Consider the following 26,393-nt stretch of genomic DNA (forward strand, 5'->3'; position numbering starts at 1 on the left):
CTGTCTGTGCCGCCTGAGCCGTCATGGTCTCGGTCAGGGTGTGGATGGCTTCCATCATAAAATCTCTCTGCTCCTGCCAGTTTGCGGGAGCAGCAGTAGAGGACGAGGCACCTCTACGAGTATACGATATCTACAACACACGTGAATTTCACAAATTAGACCCTCTCTGATTCTACCCCTCTTGGGTTGATACCGAACAACTATATATTTTTAGTGTATTCTATAATAAAGTTTACTCCTACATACAATCAAGCATACTAAATATCAATGCTTAGATAAAAGTACTTAAATAACCTTACCAGTGAAGACGACTGCTCTGGAGTACGAGGCACGACTTGCTGATACTTCAGGACATGGCTCACTTTCAAAAATTAAAATTTATTGCAAAAATGATGATAAAAGTGTAAGATATTGTGGTGGCTCTGATACCAAACCTGTAACGACCCCAACTCATCCACTCGAAAATGCGGATTTTTTTTTTTATATATATTCCCAGAGACCTGGGGCCTTTACAGTTCCACTCACCGCTGGATAACCACACACCACGATAGAGCTTACACTTATCTTCCAAACCAACATCAAAATCATTATTCATTTATTGAAAAACTGATAAACATGTCTAGAGACACTTGCATAATGAATTACTGAAAGTGCAACATCAATTAATAGAACCAAAAAGGAAAACAAAAGTAAAGCCATGATGTCCCTCTAAGATGTATCCAGAAAGTGCGTAACACCCGTGACTTGCCCAGACACCAGTCGCTTCAATGAGTTCCTGCTCCTGTGAAAAACCATAAAAAGGAGGGGTCAGAAATCCAAAGGATTCTGCGTACAGATCCCTATAATGAAAATAAATGAGCATAAAGAACACAAGTACAATTTTATGCAATTCTCCTTGAGGAAAAGCAATTATTACATCTACTCAATCCAACTTAAGCATCCATGCAACATCATTTAAGTATGCATAAACTTTCATCAATATCAGGTATTCCCTTCGAGTAAGCAGGGTATTCTACATACATTAAAGAGTAACCATCACCCATCAACAACATATATCAGGGAAAAGAAACAGACCATGCCTGATCTAATGCATAGCAAAATTATGCATGATATATGTGTAATGTATGAACACCTTATTTTCTTTTATTTAAGTTCATGTTTCTATATGCATGCCCTATTAAATGCATACAATTTTAAGTTCCTCTTTTTAATTCCATCGCCCGCGGATACACCAAACGGGTAAAATCTCCGAGGTCAAGTTAGGTTCCCAGGGTAGCTTAGCACACAATTTATATTTTATTACTGGGTTCCCACTTAGCTCTCGACCGAATCACCTTCGGAACACTAGACCTCCACATCTAATGTCGGGGACACAAGGGACACCCCACGCCCACAAGTGCCACTTCCTTGGTACCATAACCTCACAGCTGTGACTAACACACCACTCCCGGGTAAAGTGGTGGATTCTCCCTAAAACCGTGGCCAGGAGAAGAACCTCAATATCGGGTTCAGGGGCAACAACGCACACGGAGTTTTTGTATCCTCACAGTCTCCCCAAGACCGAATAACTAAGATTCTCATACTCCAGATGAGACATCTCACAATGTATATTACACTGTTCTTGTTTCATTATATTTTTATTTAAGTCGATTCTTTAAGTTTGCAACACAATATGCAAAAGTAAAGTGAAAACCCGCATCCTCCCTTGCGGGAACCCTTACGGGACTCCAGCCCGTGAGGACAACGGGAACAGTGTAGTAGTGTGCCCTACCAACTTGTGTGGTTTGAGTGATGCTATTAAACATATCATTTTTACATTCTCACTACGTGTACTACCTCCATCACATATGGGTATCCACCAATACATATCTCCTGTGAGTATGTGCACGCGAATAAACCCCGCAATTTCGCATACTTATGTTAAATGAGACATCAATAGTCTAATAGAAACATGACTATACATTTTACACGCATACTCATAACACTACTCATTCCCATCAAAATGTACATCTATTAAAAACTCATACTCCTCCTGTCAAACCGAACAATATATCACTGAAGAAGAAAAGCAGGAATCATATATTATTTTATTTTTAATCCTGCGAAACCCAGCCGACCCTATCGGCCGGGCCCAACAGAATACACACAGACCCAGTTTGGGCATGTGTGTGCTGCGAGTAAACAACATCTTACATGTTTAACAACTATTTATGTATATATTTTCCTGTAACATCTGTACCACAAGCCAGCAAAAGCAAGTCATTCATCACATGGAATAGACTACAGATTTCTCTCTAATTTAACTGTACCATGAAGACATTATTTCGATAATATTCAATCATATGTAAGAAAAATAAAGAAAGCAAGAGTGTGAATGGATAACATGATTTCAAGCCCATCTCAAGCGAAACTCCATCCTGAAAGAACATGAACTGTACTATCAGCCTAGTGTGATCTCAGCCCACGACAACAAGGTAAAAATAAGCCGGCCAATATACACAGTTGAAGTCTTAAACAAAGCACAAGCTGCATTGTGAAAAGGCAATCCAACATAGGTTCATAAACACCCATTACTTGGTGGAACAACTCAGCGTGAACCCGACACGGATGTGTCCCTAATCATATGTAGAGTTCTCCCCCTACTTCCATTTAGACTATTCCAGAATATGCAAGAAGCTACACAGGGTTTTATCCATGGGTCCTAACATAAAAGGAATCCCACTACCGATACCCAGCCCATAGCCCCTTAAGAAAGTTTCTTAACGTAAGCCCACAATTCCAGATTTTTCCTTTACAGACAAACAAAAATTATCACTATTGAAAAACATGCACAGGCTGATCAAATTTATGAAACATACAAAAAAAGAAATGACTAACGTCACATTCGAGTCAAAGATGTCAATGCACTTATCAATGCCAAGCAAGAACATCAGAATACTGAACCTAAAACCCCTTGTTTTTTTTTTCTTTGCTTTACCTGAGATCCCAGGCCAACACCCAGCCGATTGACTGAGTCGGTTGGGCCTGCCCTGGCCTTGCCACAACCAGCACCTGTACCCAACCAACCGGGTCGGTTGGGTCCCTGCCAAAACTAACACCACGCTCAGCCGACTGCGTCGGCTGGGCCTGTCGCCTACCACCATCAACTAAAGTGATGACCCCAAATCCCCTTTATTTTTATTTTTCAGGGTTTCCATCCTAAGGAAAAACACAAAATCGAACCAGGGTTTCGTTTTCTCATCCATTTCCATGAGAGGGGACCCGTACCTCTTACGGTGATTTTTCGGTGGCCGGAGACGGCTGTCGCAGAGGGGTGCCGACTGGTGACGCTCCTTCCAACCGCCGTGAAGGGAGATGCTCGAGGGACCCTTGACGCCTGTGGTTGGCCGGTGATGGGCTCCTTCCTCCGGCGTGCGCACACACAGCGAGAGAGAGAGAGAGAGAGAGAGAGAGAGAGAGAGAGAGAGAGAGAGAGAGAGAGAGAGAGAGAGATCTTTGGGGAAACAAAAAGCGAGAGGGGGAAACCCACCCGAGAGCCCCCCCTGCTTTTGAAAGGGATAGCCCGACAAGGTCGGGGCCGAACCTCCCGCCGGCGGCTGCGCCTCAAGGCCTCCTCCCCCATGCGATACCGTTAGGGTTCTCTCTCAGAACCCTAACCTCTGAGTCCCTCTTTTGCTCCAGACTTATCGGGCAACCCTTATCGGGTTGCCCCTTACACTTATAAGCCCTGTTACACAAGGCTCGGCTCGGGTCCGGACCCGAGACCTGTAAGCCAACCCCAATGATATGGATCCACAGTTGGATCCAAATGGATCCAACTGGGGATCCCCAGATTAACCTTATAAAAAAAAATTTATTTTATTATTTTTATTTCCTTTTTGGTTGACACTATTTATAACTGCTTGCCCCTTTATGGGTCCTAGATCCGAAATGTGGATCTAGGCCCAAATTGCCTATTTTATTTTTTTTGAAATATTTTGTAAGATAAACAAAAAATTTAGTAGCAACATTTTTCGGTTTTTACACACCCAACCTTTATCCTATGATTTACATCTCCATCAATTTCTCCATACTTTTGAATGATAGATCCCAAATATTTGAAAGAATCATCCACCGGTATTTCGTGCTCACCAAGCTTCACTACACTCCCATCACTACTTCGTTGCTTACTAAATCGACATTCCATGTATTCTGTCTTACTCTTACTCAACTTAAAACCTCTTGCTTCCAATGTCTGTCTCCATAATTCTAACTTGGCATTAACCCCAGCTCTAGACTCATCAATCAAAACAATATCATCAGCAAACAACATACACCACGACACATTTTCTTGAATTGATCTCGTAAGCTCATCCATCACTATAGCAAATAGGAAAGGGCTTAAAGCAGATCCTTGATGTAACCCAACCGTTATAGGAAAATTGGTTGTCACCCCTCCACAAGTGCGGACATTGGTTACTACTCCTTCATAGTTTATCGGGTTTATACATGGAGAAAATGATTCGAGAGACATAAGAGATATTGGCTGATCACAACCTCTTCATTGTAAAGAGTAACTTGATATTTCAAACAAAAGAAAACATAGGCTAGCTCAAAGTAGCACTCAAATGCTACACACAAAGTGCATGAAATGCACTATTTTATTAACGAGCACAAGGGAATAAAAACCCTTATTGAATAATTTTACAATGGGCTGGGAGGCCCTTATTTATAGAGGGGTGAAAGAGAGGGAGTCGTTGGGTACAGTCTCAACGTCTCTTGAGTAGACAGAGATTGTGCAACACATGTCATTAGCTGACAGTGTCCAGTTGATAACAGATTACATAAAAAAATAAATTAAAAAGAAAAAATGCATAATTAAAATACACATGTATTATTTCTAACAGCCTCCCTCAAACTTATGGTGAAATTACCAAAAGTTTGTCAAGTAAAAAGTTGAGCACAGTGCCTTGGTGAAGAAATCTGCAAGTTGATATTCTGATGTTACATAAGGAAGATCAATAGTCTTCTTTAAGTATTCTTCACGAACAAAATGGCAATCTATCTTTATATGCTTAGTTCTTTCATGGAACGTATGATTTCGAGCAAAGTATATGGAGCTCTTGTTGTCATAACATAATCTTGTAGGATTTTGAAGATGAATTCCCATATCTGAAATTAGTTGTTTGAGTCACACGATTTCAATAGTAGTAGTTGTCATTGCTCTATATTCGGCTTCGGTAGATCATAACGACATTTTTTGTTGTTTCTTGCATCTCCATGAAATCAATGATTCACCTAGAAATACACAAAAACCAGTTGTTGATCGCCTATTATTTGGATCTCCTCCCCAATCAGCATCAGAGTATGCAACAAAATTTGAGGAAGAAAAAGATAAAAGATAGAAAAACTCCCTTATTTATTGTACTTCTGACATATTTAACGATTCTCATAACTGCACTCATATGAGCTGATGTTGGAGCATGTTGAAATTGGCTGGATATATGTACAACATGAGCTATGTCCGGTCTTGTAATACTTAGATACATAAGAGATCCCACGAGTTATCTGAAGGGGGTTGGGTTGTTCAAAGGAACTCCATCATCGGCTCATATTTTCATTCCAACTGTCTTTGGAGTGTCAACAACTTTATCATCTGATAGTCCTGACCTGTCAATAATATCTGAAGCAAACTTTGTTTGTGACAATATGTATCCTTTGTTAGACTAGAATACTTCTATACCATGAAAGTATGTTAGAAACCCAAGATTTGTCATTTCAAAAGAATTTTTCAAAAACTGTTTTACTTTCTTGATTCCTTCTTTGTCACTACCTGTAATCAACATATCATCCACATACAAAAGTAAAATTATAATACCTGCAGGAGAATTCTTAATAAATAAAGCTATATTAGTATAACATGATTTAAAACCATATCTTGTAATAACGTCGTTAAAGGTATCAAATCAAGCTTTAGGTGCTTGTTTGAGACCATGCACTGCCTTTTTCAATTTAAGCACTTTACCTGAAGGAATTATCAATCCAGGTGGAACATTCATATATACTTTCTCATTAAGATGCCCATTCAAAAAAGCATTTTTAACATCCATTTGAAATATATTCTAATTTTTAATAGCTGAAATAGCTACAAGCATCCGAACAATGGCCATTCTGGCAACGAGAGCAAAAGTTTCTTCATAATCGACTTCGTATTCTTGAGAATATCTTTTGGCAACTAGCCTGACTTTATGTCTTTTCAAGGATCCATTACTTTTGGTTTTTACCTTAAAAACCCATCTATAACCTATGGTCTTCTTTCCGATGGGTAAATTTAGAATTTTTCAAGTATTAGCTTCTTTAAGAGCATCTAATTCTATATGCATAGCTTTTATCCATTCAAGTAATTTTTTTGCTTTATTGTAACATGATGGTTCAAAGTAAGAATGAATGGCTATAAAACATGCTCTATGTTTAGGAGAGAATGAGTCATAAGACACAAATTTATTTGGGATCCTTGAGGTTCGTTCAGATCTACGAATAGTTGTTTGTTGTGAGGGAATTTCTAAAGCTTCATGATTACTTTGATTTACACCTTCATTGGTTGCATTTCGATTCCTTCTAGTGTATACTATTGATTCAACTGTTGTTATATTATCAATAGGAGTTTCTACATAAATATTTTCATCATTAGACAACAATTTAAACAAGAATTAATAATCAGAATTTATGTCTTTCGACATGTTTTCTTCAAATCCACTTTCATTTTCAATAAAATTGGCATTCCTTGATACGAGAAGTTTATCATTTTCTATATCATAACATTTGAATCCCTTTTGTGTTTCTGAATAGCCAATGAACGCGTAGGGAATAGCCTTAGAGGACAGTTTATCTCCTTTATCATTTAAAACATAACATTTGCAACCAAAGATTCTCAGTCTTTGATAGTCAGGTTGATATTTAAATAATTTTTCAAAGGAAATTTCATTGGACAATGTTTTTGAAGGCATCCTATTTATAAGATATACTAAAGTTAATGCAGCTTCTGCCGAAAGATTTTTTGGAACATTTTTAGCAATAAGAAGAGTTCTTGTAGTTTCCATAATGTGCCTGTGTTTTCTTTCTGAAATTTCGTTTTGTTGTGGAGTTCTAGGACACGATCTTTGATGTAGGATTCCTTCATTTTCTAAAAATTGTTTAAATTCATTTGACAAATATTCTCCTCCAGAGTCAGTTCTGAGGATTTTGAGTTTACTTGCAAATTGATTTTTAATCATGTTATGGAATGTTTTGAAGATTGCGAATACATCGGATTTAAACTTAAGAAAGTTAATCCAGCAATATCTAGTGAAATCATCAATAAACACAACATAGTAGGAGAATCATCTTTTAGAAGCTACGGGTGTAGGACCCCACACATCTGAATGAACTAATTCAAAAGGCATTGAAGAATAAAAAGTTCTTTAACCATAAGGCAAGGCTATCATTTTACCAAGTAAACATTCTTTACATTCAAAATTTTTCATATAAATATTTTTGGTAACTGGTACAAAATTTAATTTCTTTATATTTGGATGCCCAATTCAAGAAAATGTGCCGTGGTGTATGTTGTTTGCTGATGATATTGTTTTGATTGATGAGTCTAGAGTTGGGGTTAATGCTAAGTTAGAATTATGGAGACAGACTTTGGAAGCAAGAGGTTTTACGTTGAGTAAGAGTAAGACATAATATATGGAATGTCGGTTTAGTAAGCAACGAAGTAATGAGGAGAGTATAGTGAAGCTTGGTGAGCAAGAAATAGCGGTGGATGACTGTTTCAAATATTTGGGATCTATCATTCAAAAGAATGGAGAAATTGATGGAGATGTAAATCATAGGATTAAGGTTGGGTAGATAAAATGGAAAAGTGCAACTGGAGTGTTGTGCGATCGTAGAATGCCATTGCGGTTGAAGGGAAAGTTTTATAGGACGACAATTAGACCCGCTTTACTATATGGTACAGAATGTTGGGCTGCCAAGAAACATCATATTCAAAAAATGAGTGTAACTGAGATGTGTATGCTTCGATGGATGTGTGGAAAGACACTAAAAGATAAGATTCGGAACGAGGAAATACGTAACAAGGTAGGCGTTGCATCCATTGAAAATAAGATGAGTGAGAATCGTTTACGATGGTTTGGGCATATTTGGCGAAGGCCTAATGATGCTCCGGTTAGAAGGATGGAGAAATGGGAAAATATATCAGCTAAAAGAGGTCGGGGTAGGCCTAAGAAGACTTGGATGGAGATGATAAGAAAGGATATGAATGCTTTGAACCTCACCGAGGACATGACATTGGATAGAAATGATTGGAGGAGAAGAATTCATGTGGAGGACCCAAAATGATTTTCTTTTTGGTTCATATCGCCGAACCCAATTGTTTGGGATGAAAGCGTTGTTGTTGTATATTTGGATTCCCAAGTCTATGATGCCAAGTCCATATATCTTTTGTGTAAAACCCGAGGTTTCTTATTTGAAAATATCTCAAATTTTTCAAGTTGGGCCTAGATCCACATTACGGATCCAGGACCCATAAAGGGGGGAGTAATTAGGATTTATTCATTTGAAACCTTGATTTAATGATAATAATGAATAAATAAAATTTAAAAAAAAAAAAAATCTAATTTAATTCGAGGATCCACAGTGGATCCATTTGGATCCACTTGTGGATCCATATCGATTGGGGCCGGGTTACGGGTCTCGGGTCCGGACCCGAGCCGCGCCCCTGTGTAACAGCCCCTTTTAAAGAAAGGGGCAACCCGATAAGGGTTGCCCGATAGGTTCGTTGCAGAAAAGGAAAGGGGGGCAGGAGGGGGTTACGCAATGCGTAACCAACTCCTCCCATCTCGGCATGGAAGAGGGCCGATAAAAGGAGTGGAGAGGGGGGGGTTTCCCTCTTCACTCGGGCACTCTCTCTTCCCCCATCTCCTTTCCCCCGTCTCTCTCTCTGTCAGTGTGTATCGGAGAGGAGGAGTTCGCCGGCGAGCAGCGGCAACAAGCAGCCATCAGCGACTGCAGCGAGTATCCCTCTGTCGCGACAGCAACAAGGAGTGTCAGTCGCGGCCCTACCTTCGCGTCCCCAGCCTTCGATCGCCGGGAAACCCATCGGAATCAGGTACGGTTCTTCTTCGAACCTGGGTGAGGAATCGAACAGGGGTTCGATTCCATACGTTGATTTGGGGGTTTTCTTGATAAACCCTAAATACCCAAATCAAATTGATTTGGGGGTTTTCTTAATATGCCCTAAATATTGAAATCGGAAAACAGAAATCGTATATGTTTATGAAAACAGTAATCGTATAGGCTTGAAAAAAAAAAAAGGGTTTCCTGTGTGTGCACTTGATCCCCTTTAATGAAATCTTAGAGATTTTTAACGGGTGTTTCGGTGGATGATGTTTTTGGATGTTGGTATTGTTTTTGGAGCTATATAGTCTTTGGATCTGTTTGTTTTACTTGTTTTCTTCATTTTGGATTTTCTTGTGGTGTTTAGTATGATTGTATTACGTAAAGAGGTGAATTGCTTAAGCAAAATAAATAGCCTGGACAGAGATTTCTAATTTGGGCGATTTTTTTTCAAGTGGTGTTTGTGAAATAGCAAAAAGAACTGTTCTGGGCACATAAACGGTTGGGTTTCAGTGTTGATGTTGAATGGGGAGGAGGTTATGAAGGTTGTCAGAGACCCTAATCAATCAGATTTGGGGAATTCGGTTGCCATTATCAAATTAAAATAAAACCTTATTTGGGGTTTTTGTTATCATTGTATGTGCATAGGGAGAGTCATGTATAACCTGACTTGGGTAAGTTACACGATGGGCATTAGGTGCATCATGAAGTTTTTTTTTTTAGACAAAATCTTTTTATGCTATTGGATTAAAATGTTCATATTAAGCCGTGTACATTGATGTGATTGGTTGCTGAATATCATTCCTTCATATTTTGATAAGTATGATAATGTACTGCTATACTTGCTGCTGAATACGCAAAATTTTGAAATCATAACACCCAGACTTATGAAAGGCTGCATGATATAACTGAAATTGGGTATTAGAATGAGAATCTAAAACTGAATGTTGAAATGCCATTACACAGCTCAACGTGTGTTCAGTTTTAAAACTGCATATATTGGCCTGCGTATTTTGCCTTGTATTCTTGTACTGAAATTTCACTAGACTGATAGTTAGTCCGTAACCTGTCATAATGGAGTTTTCACTTGAGTTGAGCTGGAAATCATATGGTCCTTCCCCACTCTTGCTTCCTTTATTCTTCTTACCTGTGCTTGATTATTACTAAATTAATGTCTTCATGGCATAGTTATACCTGAAAGGAATCTGTAACCTGTTTCATGAGAAGGATGATTTGTTTTGTTCTTGCTGTTTTCATTTGGGGTTATCAAGCCTCCGAAATCTATTTAAAATTTTGTCTTGAAATGTCACATTGTGATGTGCCAAATAGGAGGACAGCATTATTAGGTACACATAGCCGACCTCCATTCTTTTGTACAGTTCCCCATTCATATTCGGTAAACTGGGCACAACTGTCATCATTAGAGAATGGGTTCATTAGTATTTACTGTTAGGCAATATATTGACATAAAATGAATAAAATGAAGCATGACTAACTAGTTATACTTGTTAGTAATCATTAATGGGTCAGTTGTGTATAACAGTGCTCATGTTACACTGTTTAGGGAGGATGGATACATGAAACTGAAATTATACATATGGAATGTATCTTGCTTGTATGTCCCTAGATGAACATTATATTTTTGGCTAGAATCCATGTGTTATTTAAAAGCTTGTGTATTGGATTGAGAGAAAACACTTGCCGTGGAGGTTATGCTTTCACTAACTGTTATGGTTTTATTATGTGATGCACCGATGGCCAAATTGGACCATCAGCGGCCTGGAGTGCCGTGGGTTGGTTTTCTTTTATTTATGTTTCTAACTGCATCACTTGGCACATTACTACACTGCTCTAGTGGTGGTTACGGGCTGGAGTCCCGAATGGGTCCCCGCAAGGGAGGATGCGGATTTTTCACTTTACTTTTGCATATTGTGTTGCAAACTTAAAGAATGAATTAAATAAAAATATAATAAGAACAGTGTAATTTACATTCTGGGATATCTCATCTGGAGTATGAGAATCTTGGATATCCGGTCTTGGGGAGACTGTGAGGATACAAAAACTCCGTGTGCGTTGTTGCCCCTGAACCCGATATTGAGGTTCTTCTCCTGGCCACGGTTTTAGGGAGAATCCGCCACTTTACCCGGGAGTGGTGTGTTAGTCACAGCTGTGAGTTTATGGTACCAAGGAAGTGGCACTTGTGGGCGTGGGGTGTCCCTTGTGTCCCCGACATTAGATGTGGAGGTCTAATGTTCTGATAGATGGTGTTGTTTCCTGATATCGGTCGAGGGCTAAGTTGGAACCAAGTAATAAAATACAAATTGTGTGTTAAGCTACCCTAGGAACCTACTTGACCTCGGGGTTTGTACCCGTTTGGTGTATCCGCGGGCCACGGTAATTAAAAAGAGAACTTAAAGATGTGTGCATCTAATAGGGCATGCATATGGAAAGATGGAACTTAAATGAAAGATAACAGAAGAAATCATGCATTGCACATAATCATGCATTTTTCTGTTATGCATTAGATCATGCATGTTTGAATCATTCTTGATTATCATGACATCATTTGGTGGTTGCATACGCTTTACTTCGTGAAATCATGTTGAAAGGTTGGTTATTTAGTTGTTGATATATGACACTGTTTACTGTTATTGAATGGTGAGTAAATGAAATCATTGGTAGTTATGAAAATTTAGATGTTGAAAATTTTATATTTGCGCTCACTCAGATCACTGCATGAAATCTTATCCATGTTCTTTCTCTTATCTGGTTTCTTTAGAAGTAGCTGTGCTCAGAATTTCGGTTCTGACACCCTACTTTGTTGGTTTTTCACAGGAAATGGTGAACAGTGAAGTTGGACATGCATCTGGGGATGGATGAGTTATACTTGGACCTGTCAGCTTCAGTAGAGGATATTGTGGCTCTTTCTTTTGTCTTTCAGTTCTTTTAAATTCTGCAATTGTTACTTTACTTTCAGTTGAAGGAAACTTTGTCTTTGAAATTTTATTACTCATTAATAAAAGAGTTTTAGTTGGTTGATATGGATGATAATTGCAACTTCGTTTGTGGTGTGTGGTTATCCAACTGAAATTGGAACTGTAGGGACCCCAGGTCTCTGGGAAGTTTTCCGCAACTCTTAGAAAAAAAAAAAAAAATTCCGCATTTTTCAAAAGTAGGAGTTGGGGTCGTTACATTTTGTTTGGGCAATGTTACAAAATGATTCCTTTGGAATACAAAGGAAATCCATATAATAGAGATCTCCTTGCCTAGAACCTTCCCCAATCAATTTCCTGAACTGACGATCCTGCACCCAACATTTATTTGATGAGAAAATGACATCACATCCATGATTCGAGATTTGCAAAACTAAAAGTAGGTTAAGATGTAGTTTAGGTACAAATCTTATTTTTGGAATATAAAATTTGCTATTATTTTTAAAAGTTTCAACACTTTCTATTTCTAAAGCAGTACCATCAGAAGTGGAAACAAAGGATGTATTTGAATTAGATTGACATTCAGATGATATAGACTTATGTGGAGTCATATGAAAAGAAGCTCCTGAATCTAGAAGCCAATAGCACATACCAGGAGTAGAAGATAATGCAATGACCGCTCCTGACGTAGATCCTTTAAGCAATGGTTGTAATGCCTCCGTCAATTGAGATAATGATTTGGTGAGGTTATTGAGATTAAGAGTATCTTCATCTTGTTTTGATGGTACAACGACAACACGTTTTTCTTGAGGCCTATATTTGTGTTTAGGACATTGAGGCCTAATGTGACCGGGCTCATTACAGTTGTGGCAAATGATTTTTTATTCACCTTTATTCTTATTGAAGTGGGGTGGTTTATATGGCTTAATATAATGTCCTGGTTTTGATGCGGCAAGAGCGCGATCCTCTTCTTGACCATTGCTAGAAGTAGCAAGAACACTAACATTTTTACTCATGTTTAGCCTAGTTTTTTCTTCGCTAAGTTTAGTGAGAATCTCATGAATAGGAGGGGGTGATGCAGATGATAGTAGTGAGGCCCTTGTTTGTTCAAATTCAGGTCTCAAACCATAGAGGAAGGCGAAGAGTCTATTTTCCTCAACTTGAACTCTTCGCATTTCTATACACTTACCTTCCCATTTGGGTTCAAATTGAGCAAGTTGGGTCCAAATTGAAGATAACTCCATAAAGTAATCTCTTACATTTTTATCTCCTTGTTTGATATTTTTAACCTTTTCTTGAAGATAATACTTGTGAGCCATATCTTTTTCGGTAAACATACCTTTAAGATATTCCCACGTTTTATCTATCTTTTTGTAGCATAATAGATTTGAGGCGATTTTTGTCTCAACTCCACTTAGTATCCATGAAAGAATTTTTGCATTTCTCATTTTCCATTAATCTAATTTCTTGTAGTATTCTTCCGTGGCTTTGTTTCTTTCTTCAAGACTAGTCTCAACTTCATTTTCACCAAATGAAATTTTGGGAGTGGGTTCAAGAATAGTACCTCTTACGAATCCCTACAAACCTTGACCTTTGATGAATGTCTCCAAGTGTCCCGCCCAAATATTATAGTTGCTTCCTTCAAGTTTGAACGACGGAATAAAGTTGGAATTGCTTGTATTGTGTGGAAAAGATTCACCCATGGTGAATTAAAGGAGGAAAAGAAATCACCACCACGAAATAGAATAAGCACGATTTACGAGGCAATTCACCGATGTGCCATTGATCATACATACCATGTAAAGAGCCTTACAAACAATAACTTGATATTTCAAACAAAAGAAAACATAGGCTAGCACAAAGTAGCACTCAAATGCTACACACTACAAAAGCAAGAAAGTGCATAAAATGCACTATTTTATTAACGAGTACAAGGGAATAAAAACCCTTATTGAATAATTTTACAATGGGCTGGGAGGCCCTTATTTATAGAGGGGTGAAAGAGAGGGAGTCGTTGGGCTATATAGTCCCAACGTCTCTTTAGTAGACAGAGACTGTGCAGCACACAGTCTGTCATTAGCTGACAGTGTTCAGCTAATGACAGATTACATAAAAAAATAAATAAAAAAGAAAAATTACAGAATTAAAATACACATATATGTATTATTTTCTAACATTCATTGCATGTGGCTAGAATGAAAAAAAAAGTTACAGGAACCTCATATTCAATCCAATGTCACACCTCAAGCCAAATTGGACTATCTACTGACACTGTGGCAGCAACTAGTTTTTTTGTGGAATGTGGATAAGATTGTGTAGAAAAGGAAGGCTTTAACTCTTCTTTCTGGAGCTATGGCCATTCGCTTGGTGCTTTATTGAGTATTCTTCTGCTTCTTCAGTGACTGTTCAATCACTTGATGTGCTTTTTTTCCATTTTTGAAATGAATTGGGGACTTAAATTCCATTATCTGAGAGGAAGAGGAAAAAAAACATTCTATACATCTCCTCGTCTTCTTGTTTCTTATTCCTTGGTGAAAGTTGCATAGTGATTTTCTAACCCTTTCCACTGAAACTATTGGTCATGTCATTTCGTATACAATTTTTCTCTTGTTCTCTTGTTCATTTGGCATTTTGTTAATTTGATAAGTCATTATTAAAGGTATAATACTATATTTGTAATGCAGAAGCTTGTGTAACTTGATCCTTTGCATATATAGCAAAGCAGTGCTGTTTTTTTTATGCTGGTTTATTATAAGGGTGCTTTGTTTACTGATAAACACATATATCTCGATAGTTGTGGATCTTAGTGTTGCATTATGCTTTGGTGATTTATAATGTCTGTGTTGCCCAATTTTCTTTTATAAGAGATGATTTCTGGGATGCAATTACACTTTTCACCCTTGTGGGACAACCAGTGTCTTTCTTGGGTAGTCAAGGAGATATTATGCTTGCCCCATAAAAGAATCTCTTAATATGAATGTCAGCTGTTCTTAAGAGTTCTGAGGGGAAGCGTTTCTAGAGATTACATGGTTCCTCCGTATCTGCTGAGGAGGACTAAATGGTACATCATTTATACAATTAACATAATATTACAATAAATGTCCTTATGGATTTGAATATTAGAAAAAAATAAGCCACATACCAGTGATGAACCTGAATTTTTTTGTAGTTTAATATTTCAGTTCACCTCTTAACTTCTCCTTTGCACGACATCTGTTAATTTGTCATAGATTCAATATGATTCAAACAGTTTTAATTTTTGCAGGGCAATTGCACCTGGTGTGCTAGACTCTGAGTTGTTTGGTTTTCAAACCTTACAGCATGTGATGAAGATGACTCGTACATGGGACTCAACCATGTCAATGATACCAAAAGGTGGAGACACCATTTGGGGTGACCTGGATTGGTCGCCTGAAGATGGCTATGACTGCAACCAAAGAAAAATGAAAAATGGTGATGCAGCGAATTACACAGACAGCCTGGAAGCCAAAACAAAGGTGCACTATGGAAGGATTGTTTCTTTTGGAAAGGATGTGGCTGAGGCACCTTCTTCCCAGATTGAGAGGAAGGATTTTAAGGTAAATTTTCAAACTCCAAATGTTTGGTGTAGGTTATCTCTGCATGGATGCTTGTGTTTACATGTATGTCCTTATAACTGGAACTGCTTTCTTCACAATTTTCCATGCCACCGTCTTCTTGCCTTTCAGTCTGGACTTGCTTTCCTGATATAGTACTGTGTTCTGAAACTAAAAGATCACAAAATTTTCCAAGGCGCAAGTGCTGATCCATTGATCATTGAGAGAATTTGAATCTCGTATTGAAAACTCAACATGGATAGAATGACAATATGAAGGGTCCAGTGAGTCATTAGCCATGCCTAATCAGAATCTATACACCCAAGTATCTGTATGCACTGGTCGATGGAGCCTTCATGGTGATAGCTTCTGCCAAAATATAGCATCACACTTGTCTGTGATGATATGCTCCTTCCAGTGCTGCAGCTACATTCTGATGTTGGTCAGTCTAAGAAGATATGCTCTAAATAGACTTGCCGCCATGCTTTTGTAACATGTCAGCTGTTGAGAAAACAGTGCTTGTATTCAATTATGTGTTAACTATCAGTGCCAAACAGAATTAGAGTCTGTGGTCTGCCATCATCAACCGAACACTTTGAGCATTCTAGCCTTAGGACTTCTCTCCTAGAATCTAGGAAAGCACTGTAAGTCTGTAACAAGTCCTATCTGTTAAGATCCTCCTTGGCTCAGGATCCCACTGTTGGGCATCTCTCTCTCTCTCTCTCCAGGGCCTTGCACTTTCTTTAATGGTCGTTAATGATCATAGCAAGAAGGAAAATCAAGGAGCTGCCTATTCCTACAAAATCTCTTTAGTCAGTGTGGTGAGTGAAATTTATTAATGGGATTTGTGTTGGACATGGAGTATCCAAATTAAGGACAATGTCATAAATGTTTAAAAGCATGCTTCTCTTGAGCCTTGAGATATAATATGGCGTTTGGTTATGTCCAAGGAAGATGATGTAACATAGATGTCAAACTTTTGTCTCCATGCCAAATGGACTGGTACGTGTGGATCTAGCAAGTGATTATTGGAAGTTCATAATTGAACCCAATACAATTCTTAGACAGCATGGTGTTTCAGTAGTGCCTTTGTAACGCCCCAAAATTTCGAACCTTATAAATTCCTTGAAATAGTTGGAAAATACCTTTTCTTTACAGAGTTTATTTCTAAATCAGCGGAAACAATTTCTTTTAAAAGAAAAAAGACGGGTTTGACAACCTTGGGCACGTTAGCGAGAAAACAAAGATTTACCATGGACGATCTGCAATAATACTTAGGAAACCATTCCTTCTATTTGAAGAGAGTATTAAGTTTGTACAAAATTTGGGTTTCCTCAAGGGAAATCGTATCAAAAACAAAAAATGTCCAGGAGAAACACTACGAGCAGAAACAGTGGATCCTTAAATCATCTCGCAGTCGCGCCATCGCCTGATGCACCTAATCGTCACCTATGCCCATGAAATGGGTTAATTTTGCGAAAAACTAGCAGGAGAGTACAAAGACAGAAAGAACTAAATTAGGCATAGATAATTTATGCAGCAATAATTTATGCAGCAGGTAGTAACGAGCAAACTAAGCAGATAGACTGGAGGAATAAGCTAAGTACAACAAACTGAAAAGGGTGTGCATGCTCAATTTAGTTATTACTTGATAACCGACCATGCGGGTACATACATGGCACGTGAGTCGAAACAGTCGAGTCCAAGCCGAGTGTTCATTATGTTAAGTATTTTAATATACCTCGGTTGTCTGACTGAATCCTATTCCTATGGAGACGACCGATGGTCGAGAGAGTAAGTCCCCAAGGCATGATAGGGATGCATCCAACTTTTGCAGAAGTGTTAGGCTAACTTATGTAGCCCCTATCCCTCCCCCTAACCTTCGATGACTGGGGAAAAACGAGTCTTTTGCCCTTTTTGAAAGCCATAAATGGACTGTCTATCGGAGTTGGTACCCTTCGTCCTCTCTCTTGACGAAGCAAGGTTGAATTGAGCGCGACGGGGTTTCTTAGCCGTTGCCTCATTCTTCATGCTCTGGTCCATTAGACCGAAACGAGCATCTTGCCTATGAAGGCGATCCCACTCTTATATGTGTTTTCAACAACCTGCACTAAGCATTAATCGAGGTCATAAGACTCTCTTATCCAATCGTCGTAGTACTAACATGTCTCGCATGTTTAAGAAGTACACTTACGAGAAAAGGGATACAGGTCCTTAATAGAAGCCTCGGGAGTGTGTTTCGCAAAGATATAATGTTTTTTTAAAAACTATTTTAACATATCAAATCTTTCGAAACCACACACAATCTTGTCAACATAAGGCATGTGATTTTCTCGAATCTAACATCCGATGACGCAGTGTCTGGGTGCTATGTAAGTCACGACACTGGTTTTGGTAAATGGGTTTCACAAAGGAACCTATCACCCAACAACTTGGTCTTGCCCCAAATCAAGGGTTTTCCCAAAACATATCGGGTGGAAAGAGGAATAGGTATACCTCTCGAATACACTGAGTCTATGGCAAGGAAAAGAAACAAAAGATAATAATGCGAAAAGGAAGTGCCTGGGCGCGAAGCGCGATGACAAACAAGAACTGCGAAAGCAAGGGACAAGGATCGCGAAACTGCGTCCTTGAATTAAAAGACAGTAAGTAGTAACTATGAAAGCAAAAGCCTGGGCGCAAAGCGCGACGGCAACAGAAACAGAAAGTGCGTAAGCAAAGGACAAGGACCGCGAAACCGCGTCCTTGAATTAAAAGACAATAAGCAGTAAATACGAAAGTAAAAGCCTGGGCGCAAAGCGCGACGACAAACTGAAATGCGAAAGCAAAGGACAAGGATCGCGAAACCGCGTCCTTGATTTAAAAGTGTACTTATATACATATAAGTATATAAATATATCATTAAGTCCTTTCGATTATCAATTATTTAAGCTTGATTTAATTATTTAAGTCCTTGTGCAACTTCTCCTACCTTGGGGTATTGCGAAGATGGAGTCTTCTACGAACGTAAGTGATTGTCGGTTTAGTTCGCGGGGCGCGAACGGACTCCGTTGCGTAAACTGCAAAAATACGTAGTTTAGCATGCATAAAATGAATATAGGTAGGGAGAAAGCTCGGTTTCTCCGCAACTCAATGCAGGGGTCATCGGCCCCTACCGTTGCGAAAGAGAACGGGGTAGGGTCCAATGACCCATGCCGTTAAAGGAGATGGGTGCAGGGGCCAAATGGCCTTTGTCGAGTTTTGCTCGACAAGAAAATGGGACAGGGGCCAGAGGCCCCTGTCGGTCTAGAGAGGGGCAGGGGCCATTGGCCCCTGCTGGGTTTTTAAAAGGAGGGGCAGGAGCCTTCGGCTCCTGCCAGCCTTCTTAAAAGAAAGGGGCAGGGGCCGATGGCCCCTGCCAATGGAACGAGTAGGGAGGAGGGAGCGCAGGGGCCAAAGGCCCCCCTGCGGCTCAAAAGGAGAGGAGGTAGGGGAGTGCAGGGGCCAAAGGCCCCTGCCGAGCCCTTGCTCGACAGAAAAGAGACAGGGGCCTCTGGCCCCTGTCGGTTTAAAAGAGGGGCAGGGGCCAAATGGCCCCTGCTTGGTTTCCGAGGGGTGGGGCAGGATCCTTCGGCTCCTGCCCGCCTCTCTTAAGGGGAAGGGTAGGGGCCATCGGCCCCTACGTGGAAAGGGAAGGGCAGGGGCCATGGCCCCTGCCGGAAAATTAAAAGGGCAGGGGGCTCCGCCCCCCTGCCTGCTAAGAAGAGGAAAGCAAGGGGGGCGGAGCCCCCTTGCTTGTCGAAAAAGAGGAAGGCAAGGGGGCGGAGCCCCTTGCCTGTCGAGATAAGAGGAAGGCAAGGGGGCGGAGCCCCTTGCTTGTCGTGAAAAAAAGAGGAGGAAGGCTCGGCAGGGGCCACCGGCCACCTGCCGGCCTTCCGGCGAATCAGGGGGAGGAAAAAGGGGGAAAAAGAGGGGGGAAAAGGAGGGAGCTACCTGGGCTGCCGTGAAGGGGGGTTCGCCGGAGAGGGTGGCGCCGTGAAGAGGGGGGGGGGGTTGTCCTGCGTCGGCAAAAAGGGAGAGGGAGATGGAGTCAGGGGAAGAGAGAGCAGAGGGGAGAGAGACGAGAGATGAGAGAGAGAGTCGGGGGGGGGGGGGGTCGGGGGAGGCTCGTAGGCCCTCCCCTCTCCCCTCTCGTCTTTTAATAGGGAGGGGGCGCACATAGGGCTCGCCCCCTGTGTCGCCGGAGGCTCCCCTCCCCCTGTGGGCTGCCAGTCCCCTCGAAAAGGGTTTTCGAGGGGCTGGCACAGGTTGGATCCGGGTCGGGTCTGGACCTGTCCCGGGTCCGATCTTTCTTTCTTTCTTTTTTTTTTTTTTACTGGTTTTACAGCCTTAGTGCTTACAACTGGAATTTTTTTCCCTGACTTCTCAATCGAAGTCTAAATAGGAGAAGATTGATTTCTGTTTTCTCCTCTCCTGAATTCTTATATTGAACAGGCATAGCCTTGATTGTTAAATTGCCCATTGCCTAATTAGAAACTATACACCCAAGTAACTGTAGGTACTAAACGATGGAGCCTTCATGGTGATAGCTTCTGCGAAAATATAGAACCACATTTGTCTGTGATGATATGCTTCTTCTGATGCTGCAGCTACATTTTGATATTGGTCAGTCTATGTAATAACCCGTAAAAAAAAAGTTAGGATTCGGGTCGGATCCGGACCCGGACCCGACCCGGACCTAATTGAGGCACCGCCTCCCTCGTGCCTTCTTTAGAAAATAAGGCAGGGGGTTTCAAATACGAACCCCCCCTCGCTGTCTCTCTCCCTCACCGCCTCCCGACTCTCCCTCGCTCGTCTGCTGCCGCCACTTGCGACCTCTCTCCGCCGCCGCCGCCGACCACCAGGTACGTTCTTCCTCCTCTTCTTCTCCCTCTTTCCGTCTCTCTCTCTCTCCCATCCTTCCCCCTTGTTTCTTCGTTACACAGGGAGGGGAGGGCTGAGCCTCCTCCCTGCTTTCGTACGACAGGCGAGGGGCGGAGCCCCCTCCCTACTTCCGTACGGCAGGGGAGGGGCCGGGCCCCTCTTCCCTGCTCTCTGCTACGGCAGGGGAGGGGTCGAGCCCCTCCTCCCTGCCCCTTTTTGTTGCGCCAGCAGGGGCCATCGGCCCCTGCCTTTTGTTTGCCAGCAGGGGCCTATGGCCCCTGCCTTTCTTTTACGCCAGCAGGGGCCATCGGCCCCTGCCATTCGTTTGCCAGCAGGGGCCTATGGCCCCTGCCTTTCGTTTGCCAGCAGGGGCCTATGGCCCCTGCCTTTCTTTTGTCAGCAGGGGCATAGGCCCCTGCCTTTCTGTGTGTCAGCAGGGGCCATTGGCCCCTGCCTTTCTGTTTGCTAACAGGGGCCATCGGCCCCTACCTTTTTGTTTGCCAGCAGGGGCCGATCCCCCCTGCCCCTTTGTGCGCGAGCCTATACCCTTGGTCGACAGACCCGAGGAATCTTTGCAAGCTACATCGTAATGGAGACAGATCATTACAAATGTTGATCTCCAGCGAGGAATCCCTAGTGAACGTGAGTCATCTGCTCACATTGACTACATCCCTCTTTGGGCGGCAAGGCTCATTTGGCCCTGCCCCATCCTTTTTTTCGAGTCATTTGGGACTGTTGGTCCCAGCTCTATGTATTGGAGAAGTTGAGTCTTTGCCTTGCTTTTGCTTTTGTCTGGGCTTGCATGTTAATATCGCATATTTGCAGCTACGACGGATCTCACTCGCGCTCCGCGAATCGAGCCGTCAATTGTGTACGTCCGCAGACGTCAGCAAGCTCGTAACCCTCCAAGGTAGGGGAAGATTGTACGGAAGACTTGGATAATTGAATTAAGTTCAATTAAACTAAAAATGATCAATAAATGAATATATATATATATATATACAAATATATATATATATATATATATATTTATATATATATATATATATTTATATATATATATATATATATATATTTATACGAGTATGCACTTAACTCAAGGACGCGGTTTCGCGATCCTTGCCCTTTTCCTTATGTCAGTCTATACTTGCCATCGTGTATCACGTCGAGATCTCGTGTTGCATTCTTGCTTATGGTTTGTATGTGCCGTCACGCATCGTGGCGAGGTTCAGCGTTGCACTTCTGCTTACCGCCTTTACCTTGTCGTCGCGCTTTGCGCCTAGACTCTTGTTTTTGTATGTATTATTACTGCTTTGCTATTGCAGATGCCGCGCAGGTTTTTGCTCTTTGCATATGCCTTAAAGGCATCCTCAGGCATTCACCTCTCTCTCTCGCGACGAGAGTTGAGATAGGAGCTAGCGTAATATCCCCGTCTAAGGAGGGGGATACCTTGCAAGGATCCTGACTCCTTGAGTATGCAGTCCTGCAAACGAGTTGGAGTTTCTGTTGAGAAACATGTTTCCCGTCTATTGAGGCCGGTGTTGAGTCATGCGAGGCATGTAGATACCCCGATAGCGGATGAGGTTCTAGAAAATCGCAGGCATAATGTTGGCACAAGGTACTGCTGTTTCAAAGGATATTGTAAAGTTGATAAACTTTACATCTTTGTGAAACACTCCTGTTGAGGCTTCTTTTGAGGAGCTATACCCCCTTCATCCTAGAGTACTTGTAGTCGTGCATGACACGTCTAGTACTGCGATGATCGGATGAGACGGTCGTGCGACCTCGAACAGTGCGAAATGCACAATGCTGGAATCACATAAATGGCCTCACATTCGCCTTCACAGGCAAGATGCTCGAGTGGTTTAAAGACCACAGCATAGAGTGGGTCGTTAGTTAAGCAACCCCTAACGTACCTATTCGTTTCTAGTGGTCTGTCAAGGGAGAGGACAGAGCTGTACAAACTCCAATGGACAGGTTGTTAACAACCACCCTACGGGCAATGATCCGGCCTCCCCAGTCATTGGAGTTAGGGGAAAGGGGCTACAATAGTTAGCTCAGCACTTCTGCAGAAGTTGGATGCATCCGTGGCACTGCCTCCTTTGGGGAATCTTCTCTCGGCTAAAGCCGTCCCTCTAGAGCGGACTCAACTAGCTATTCGGGTTATTCAAAATACATAGAATAACAGACGCCCGAACTAGTCTCAGTTGTTTCTACGTTTTGCCTGCGCGTACCCGCAGGCCAGTAATATCGAAACATAAAGTCTGTTCACACTGGTTGTTGAGTAGTGAGACTCACTTGCACTCGCTTGCACCACTGACTCGCTTGCACCATTGACTCGCTTGCACTACCTATTCGTTTGCACTACTGATTCGCTTGCACTACTTACGCGTTTGCACTATGTACCTACTTGCATTGCTTACCTGTTTAACTGCATATCTGCTTTAAACTGCGTAACCTACTGAATTAAATGTACATAATTCAGTTTCCTTGTAGTCTCTCTTGTGCACCTACTAGTTTTTTTTCCGAAACTAACCCATTCTATGGGTACAGGTGATGAATAGGTACTTCACGAGCGATGGCAAGATGGCTTCAAGACTTTCTTCTTCCTGCTCTTAGCTCGCATCCTGATGTTTTTGGGTCTTGTAACGGATTTTCCTTGGGACATCCGAATTTTGTACTTTTGGAACCTTCTTTTAATGAAAGTGCCTTTTTCAAGTAGCATGGGTTGTATGTTTTGGTTCTTCAGCTAACGTGCCCAAAGTGGTCAACTTGCTTTTCTAAAATTAACAAAAGGATGGTCTTCCGCTTATTTCTTAAACCAACTCTGTAATAAAGAGATTCTTTTAGTCTCTTGTCTGTTTTATGAAAGGTTCGAAAGTTGAAATTTTGGGGCGTTACAGTCTAAGAAGATATGCTCCAACCAGACTTGCCACTATGCGACAGTGACATCAACTGTTAAGAAAAAAGAGCTTATATTCAGTTATGGATTAACCATCATGACTGAACAGAATTGGAGTCTGTAGTCTGCCATCATCAACTGAACACTTTGATCATTCTAGCTTAGGACATCTTACATATACCTGATCGAGTAGAGGATAATGTTAGCATCCAGGGAAGCACTGTAACAAGTCCTATCTGTCAAGATCCTCCTTGGCATAGGATCACACTGTAGGCATTTCTCTCTCTCTCTCTCTAGGGGATGTATGGTTTGGACTCAGGTTGGGTCTGAGCATTACTGATTCTGACTGATCGGGTTTTACTTAATCAGGTTCAGAGCTAGATGAAAAATCATTCCAACCGAATCCGAATTCTGCTGGATTAATTGCAGCTTACAAAAGTGTGATAGGTTGTAGTAAGTACACCCTTACTGTTAAAATGTACATAAATATAATGTATCTATATGTATACGTATATATACATATGTATGTATATGTATTGTATATGTATATACACATGCACACACACACACATATATATATATGTATTATATATATTTTGTAATATATTTGTAAAACTTTGTTTGTTTTATTTTTATTCTTTTTGACTAGTCAACATAGAATTGACTAGATTTGAATTAGTCGTTGGGTTAATTCCAATGACTCTTTTGAGACTTCTCTAGTGTATATAAAAGGGGGTCAACAGCTGAACCATCCTGAAGTTGTGACGGAGTTTGAGATGAAATTGTTTCATTGTGAATCTATCGCTAATTTGCGACGGATTCTTGACAGAATTTTTTTTTGTCGCTAATTCTGCAAATAATTCGAATGTTAGCGACAGATAGTTTTCTCTAGCTAATCCATCGCAAATTTATAATGAAAAAAATCACTTGCAAATTTTCATCGCTAATTAGAGTTTTTCTTATAGTGTGAACTTCGCAGGTTATATTAGCAAAGGTTGTACTATCTTTATGAAGATAACACTAAATTCGTGAAGTTGTTATGGCCCAAAATTTAGAAGATGATCCAGATCTAGTGCTAAGGATCTAGACACCCCCTTCAGAGCTCCATGAGGGTCGACCAACACAATGTGGGTGCCAGCTAGGTTGTTGATGTGATAGGTGATGTGGCTTCTCTAATTAATTGATCAGAATCTCAGTCAAAAGGAAGAGGAGCTGGATGCATTGCATCACCTAGAGGAAGGCTAATTAGCATAGGGGTCCACATGAGGGAGAGTGAATCCAAAAGAATCTTAGGGCACGTCTCCCCTACAAGAATTTCTTTAGTAGCTTTTTAATTAAGAGTTCATAATTAGTTTGATTAATTAGTGAGGAGTTCTTACATAGGTAGGAGTTCTAGCTTAAATGGGTTATTGATTTTTTTATTTAGAAGTAGTATTGGATAATTAGTATTCAACCCTAGCTCTCTCTATATAAGGAGGTCTGAAGAAGCCTATTTCATTATTGAATAATGTTGTAAGTTCTCACATCTCTCTCTAATTGCCCCTCTCTCTTTCTCTCTCTAAAGTTATCTCTCTATCTTTCTCTCTCTAACATCAATCTCTCTTCTCTCTTCTCTCTTTACTCTCTCTCTCTCTCCTCTCTCATGACTCCCTGGTCCTCCCTATACCCCTTTGTATACCCTTCTTTGGAGCCCGAACCCCCCAATACTCAGACCATGTGTTTTGTCCTCCCAGCGAGTCAAATGGTCTCTCTGCATTGCAGATCATGTGTTTGAATTCTATAACATTGGAAACTCTATTTCAGCCTACTACAGACCTCTCAGGTACTGCTACAACCCTTTCTTTGCCTTAGATTAGCTTATGTTGGCTTCCTAGAACTCGAAATCTGAAACTGCATCCTGTCAGGTAGCCAAAATGTTTGAGTTTCTTAAACTGATAACCCTTTTCTATCAATAGGAGGAAGTTTACATGGAACAACCACCTGGATACTATGAGGAAGATTGTAAGACAAATGTATGCATACTAAAAAGGGCTATCTATGGCCTAAAGCAAGCATCTCGCTCTTGGTTTGATAGCTTCTCTCTTGAGATTCAAAAGCATGGCTTTGCTCACTCCCTACTAGATCACTCATTGTTCATCTTTAGAGGGCAAAATGTGATCACCTTATTGCTAATTTATGTTGATGATATTGTCATCACAGGAAACTCTGAGGATCATATCAAAGAAGTAAAGAAACTACTGAGTCAGAAATTCAAAATGAAAGACCTTGGTGCCCTGCGTTATTTTTTTGGAGTTGAAGTTGATAGCTGAGCTGATGGGTTGACTCTCACCCAACACAAGTATACGATGGATGTTCTAACCAAGGCAGGTATGAAGGATTGTAAACCTCTAGGGACTCCAAGTATTCTTCATCAAAAACTGAGCGCTCATGATGGAAACTTGTGTGAGGATCCCACCAGGTACCGCAATCTAATAGGGATGTTACAATATCTTACATTCACTCTACCTGATATTGTTTAATAAGTTAATCAGGTGTCCCAGTTCATGCATGAACCATGTACTGGGCATATGGAGGTTGTTAAAGGATACTCAGATATATGAAAAGAATAGTTGGGGAGGGATTGATATATTCTCCAAAACCATCTGGTAAGGATATGTGCGAGATTACTGTATATTGTGATGCAAACTGGGCAGGGGATCCAGATGAACGAAGGTCTACATCAGGATATTGCATCTTCATTGGAAGAAACTTAGTATCTTGGAGCATTAGAAAACAAAAGGTCATTGCCAGATCAAGTACTGAGGCTGAGTACAGATCTATGGTTGCCGCTACTGTTGAAGTCACATGGGTAAGGCATTTGCTAACTGAAGTGGGAGAAATGATATCTCGGTCTGTCTTGTTGTGCGACAATCAAAGTACTCTCAACATGTTATTCAATCCGGT

At 40.9% G+C, this 26,393-nt stretch overlaps 1 protein-coding gene across 1 annotated transcript in view; it reads left to right on the plus strand.

The window, feature by feature from the left end:
* Window positions 1-26,393, plus strand: part of LOC149816530 (phospholipid:diacylglycerol acyltransferase 1-like) — a 153,506-nt gene that overhangs the window by 78,885 nt on the left and 48,228 nt on the right. The window contains exon 4 of the mRNA XM_089987742.1: window positions 15,337-15,649. Coding sequence (XP_089843868.1) covers window positions 15,337-15,649 — 313 coding nt within the window. The remainder of the gene's footprint in view (window positions 1-15,336; window positions 15,650-26,393) is intronic.

The sequence above is a fragment of the Nuphar pumila genome, chromosome 14, assembly GCF_984573655.1.
Source record: "Nuphar pumila chromosome 14, dmNupPumi1.hap1.1, whole genome shotgun sequence".
Taxonomy (NCBI): Eukaryota; Viridiplantae; Streptophyta; class Magnoliopsida; order Nymphaeales; family Nymphaeaceae; genus Nuphar; species Nuphar pumila.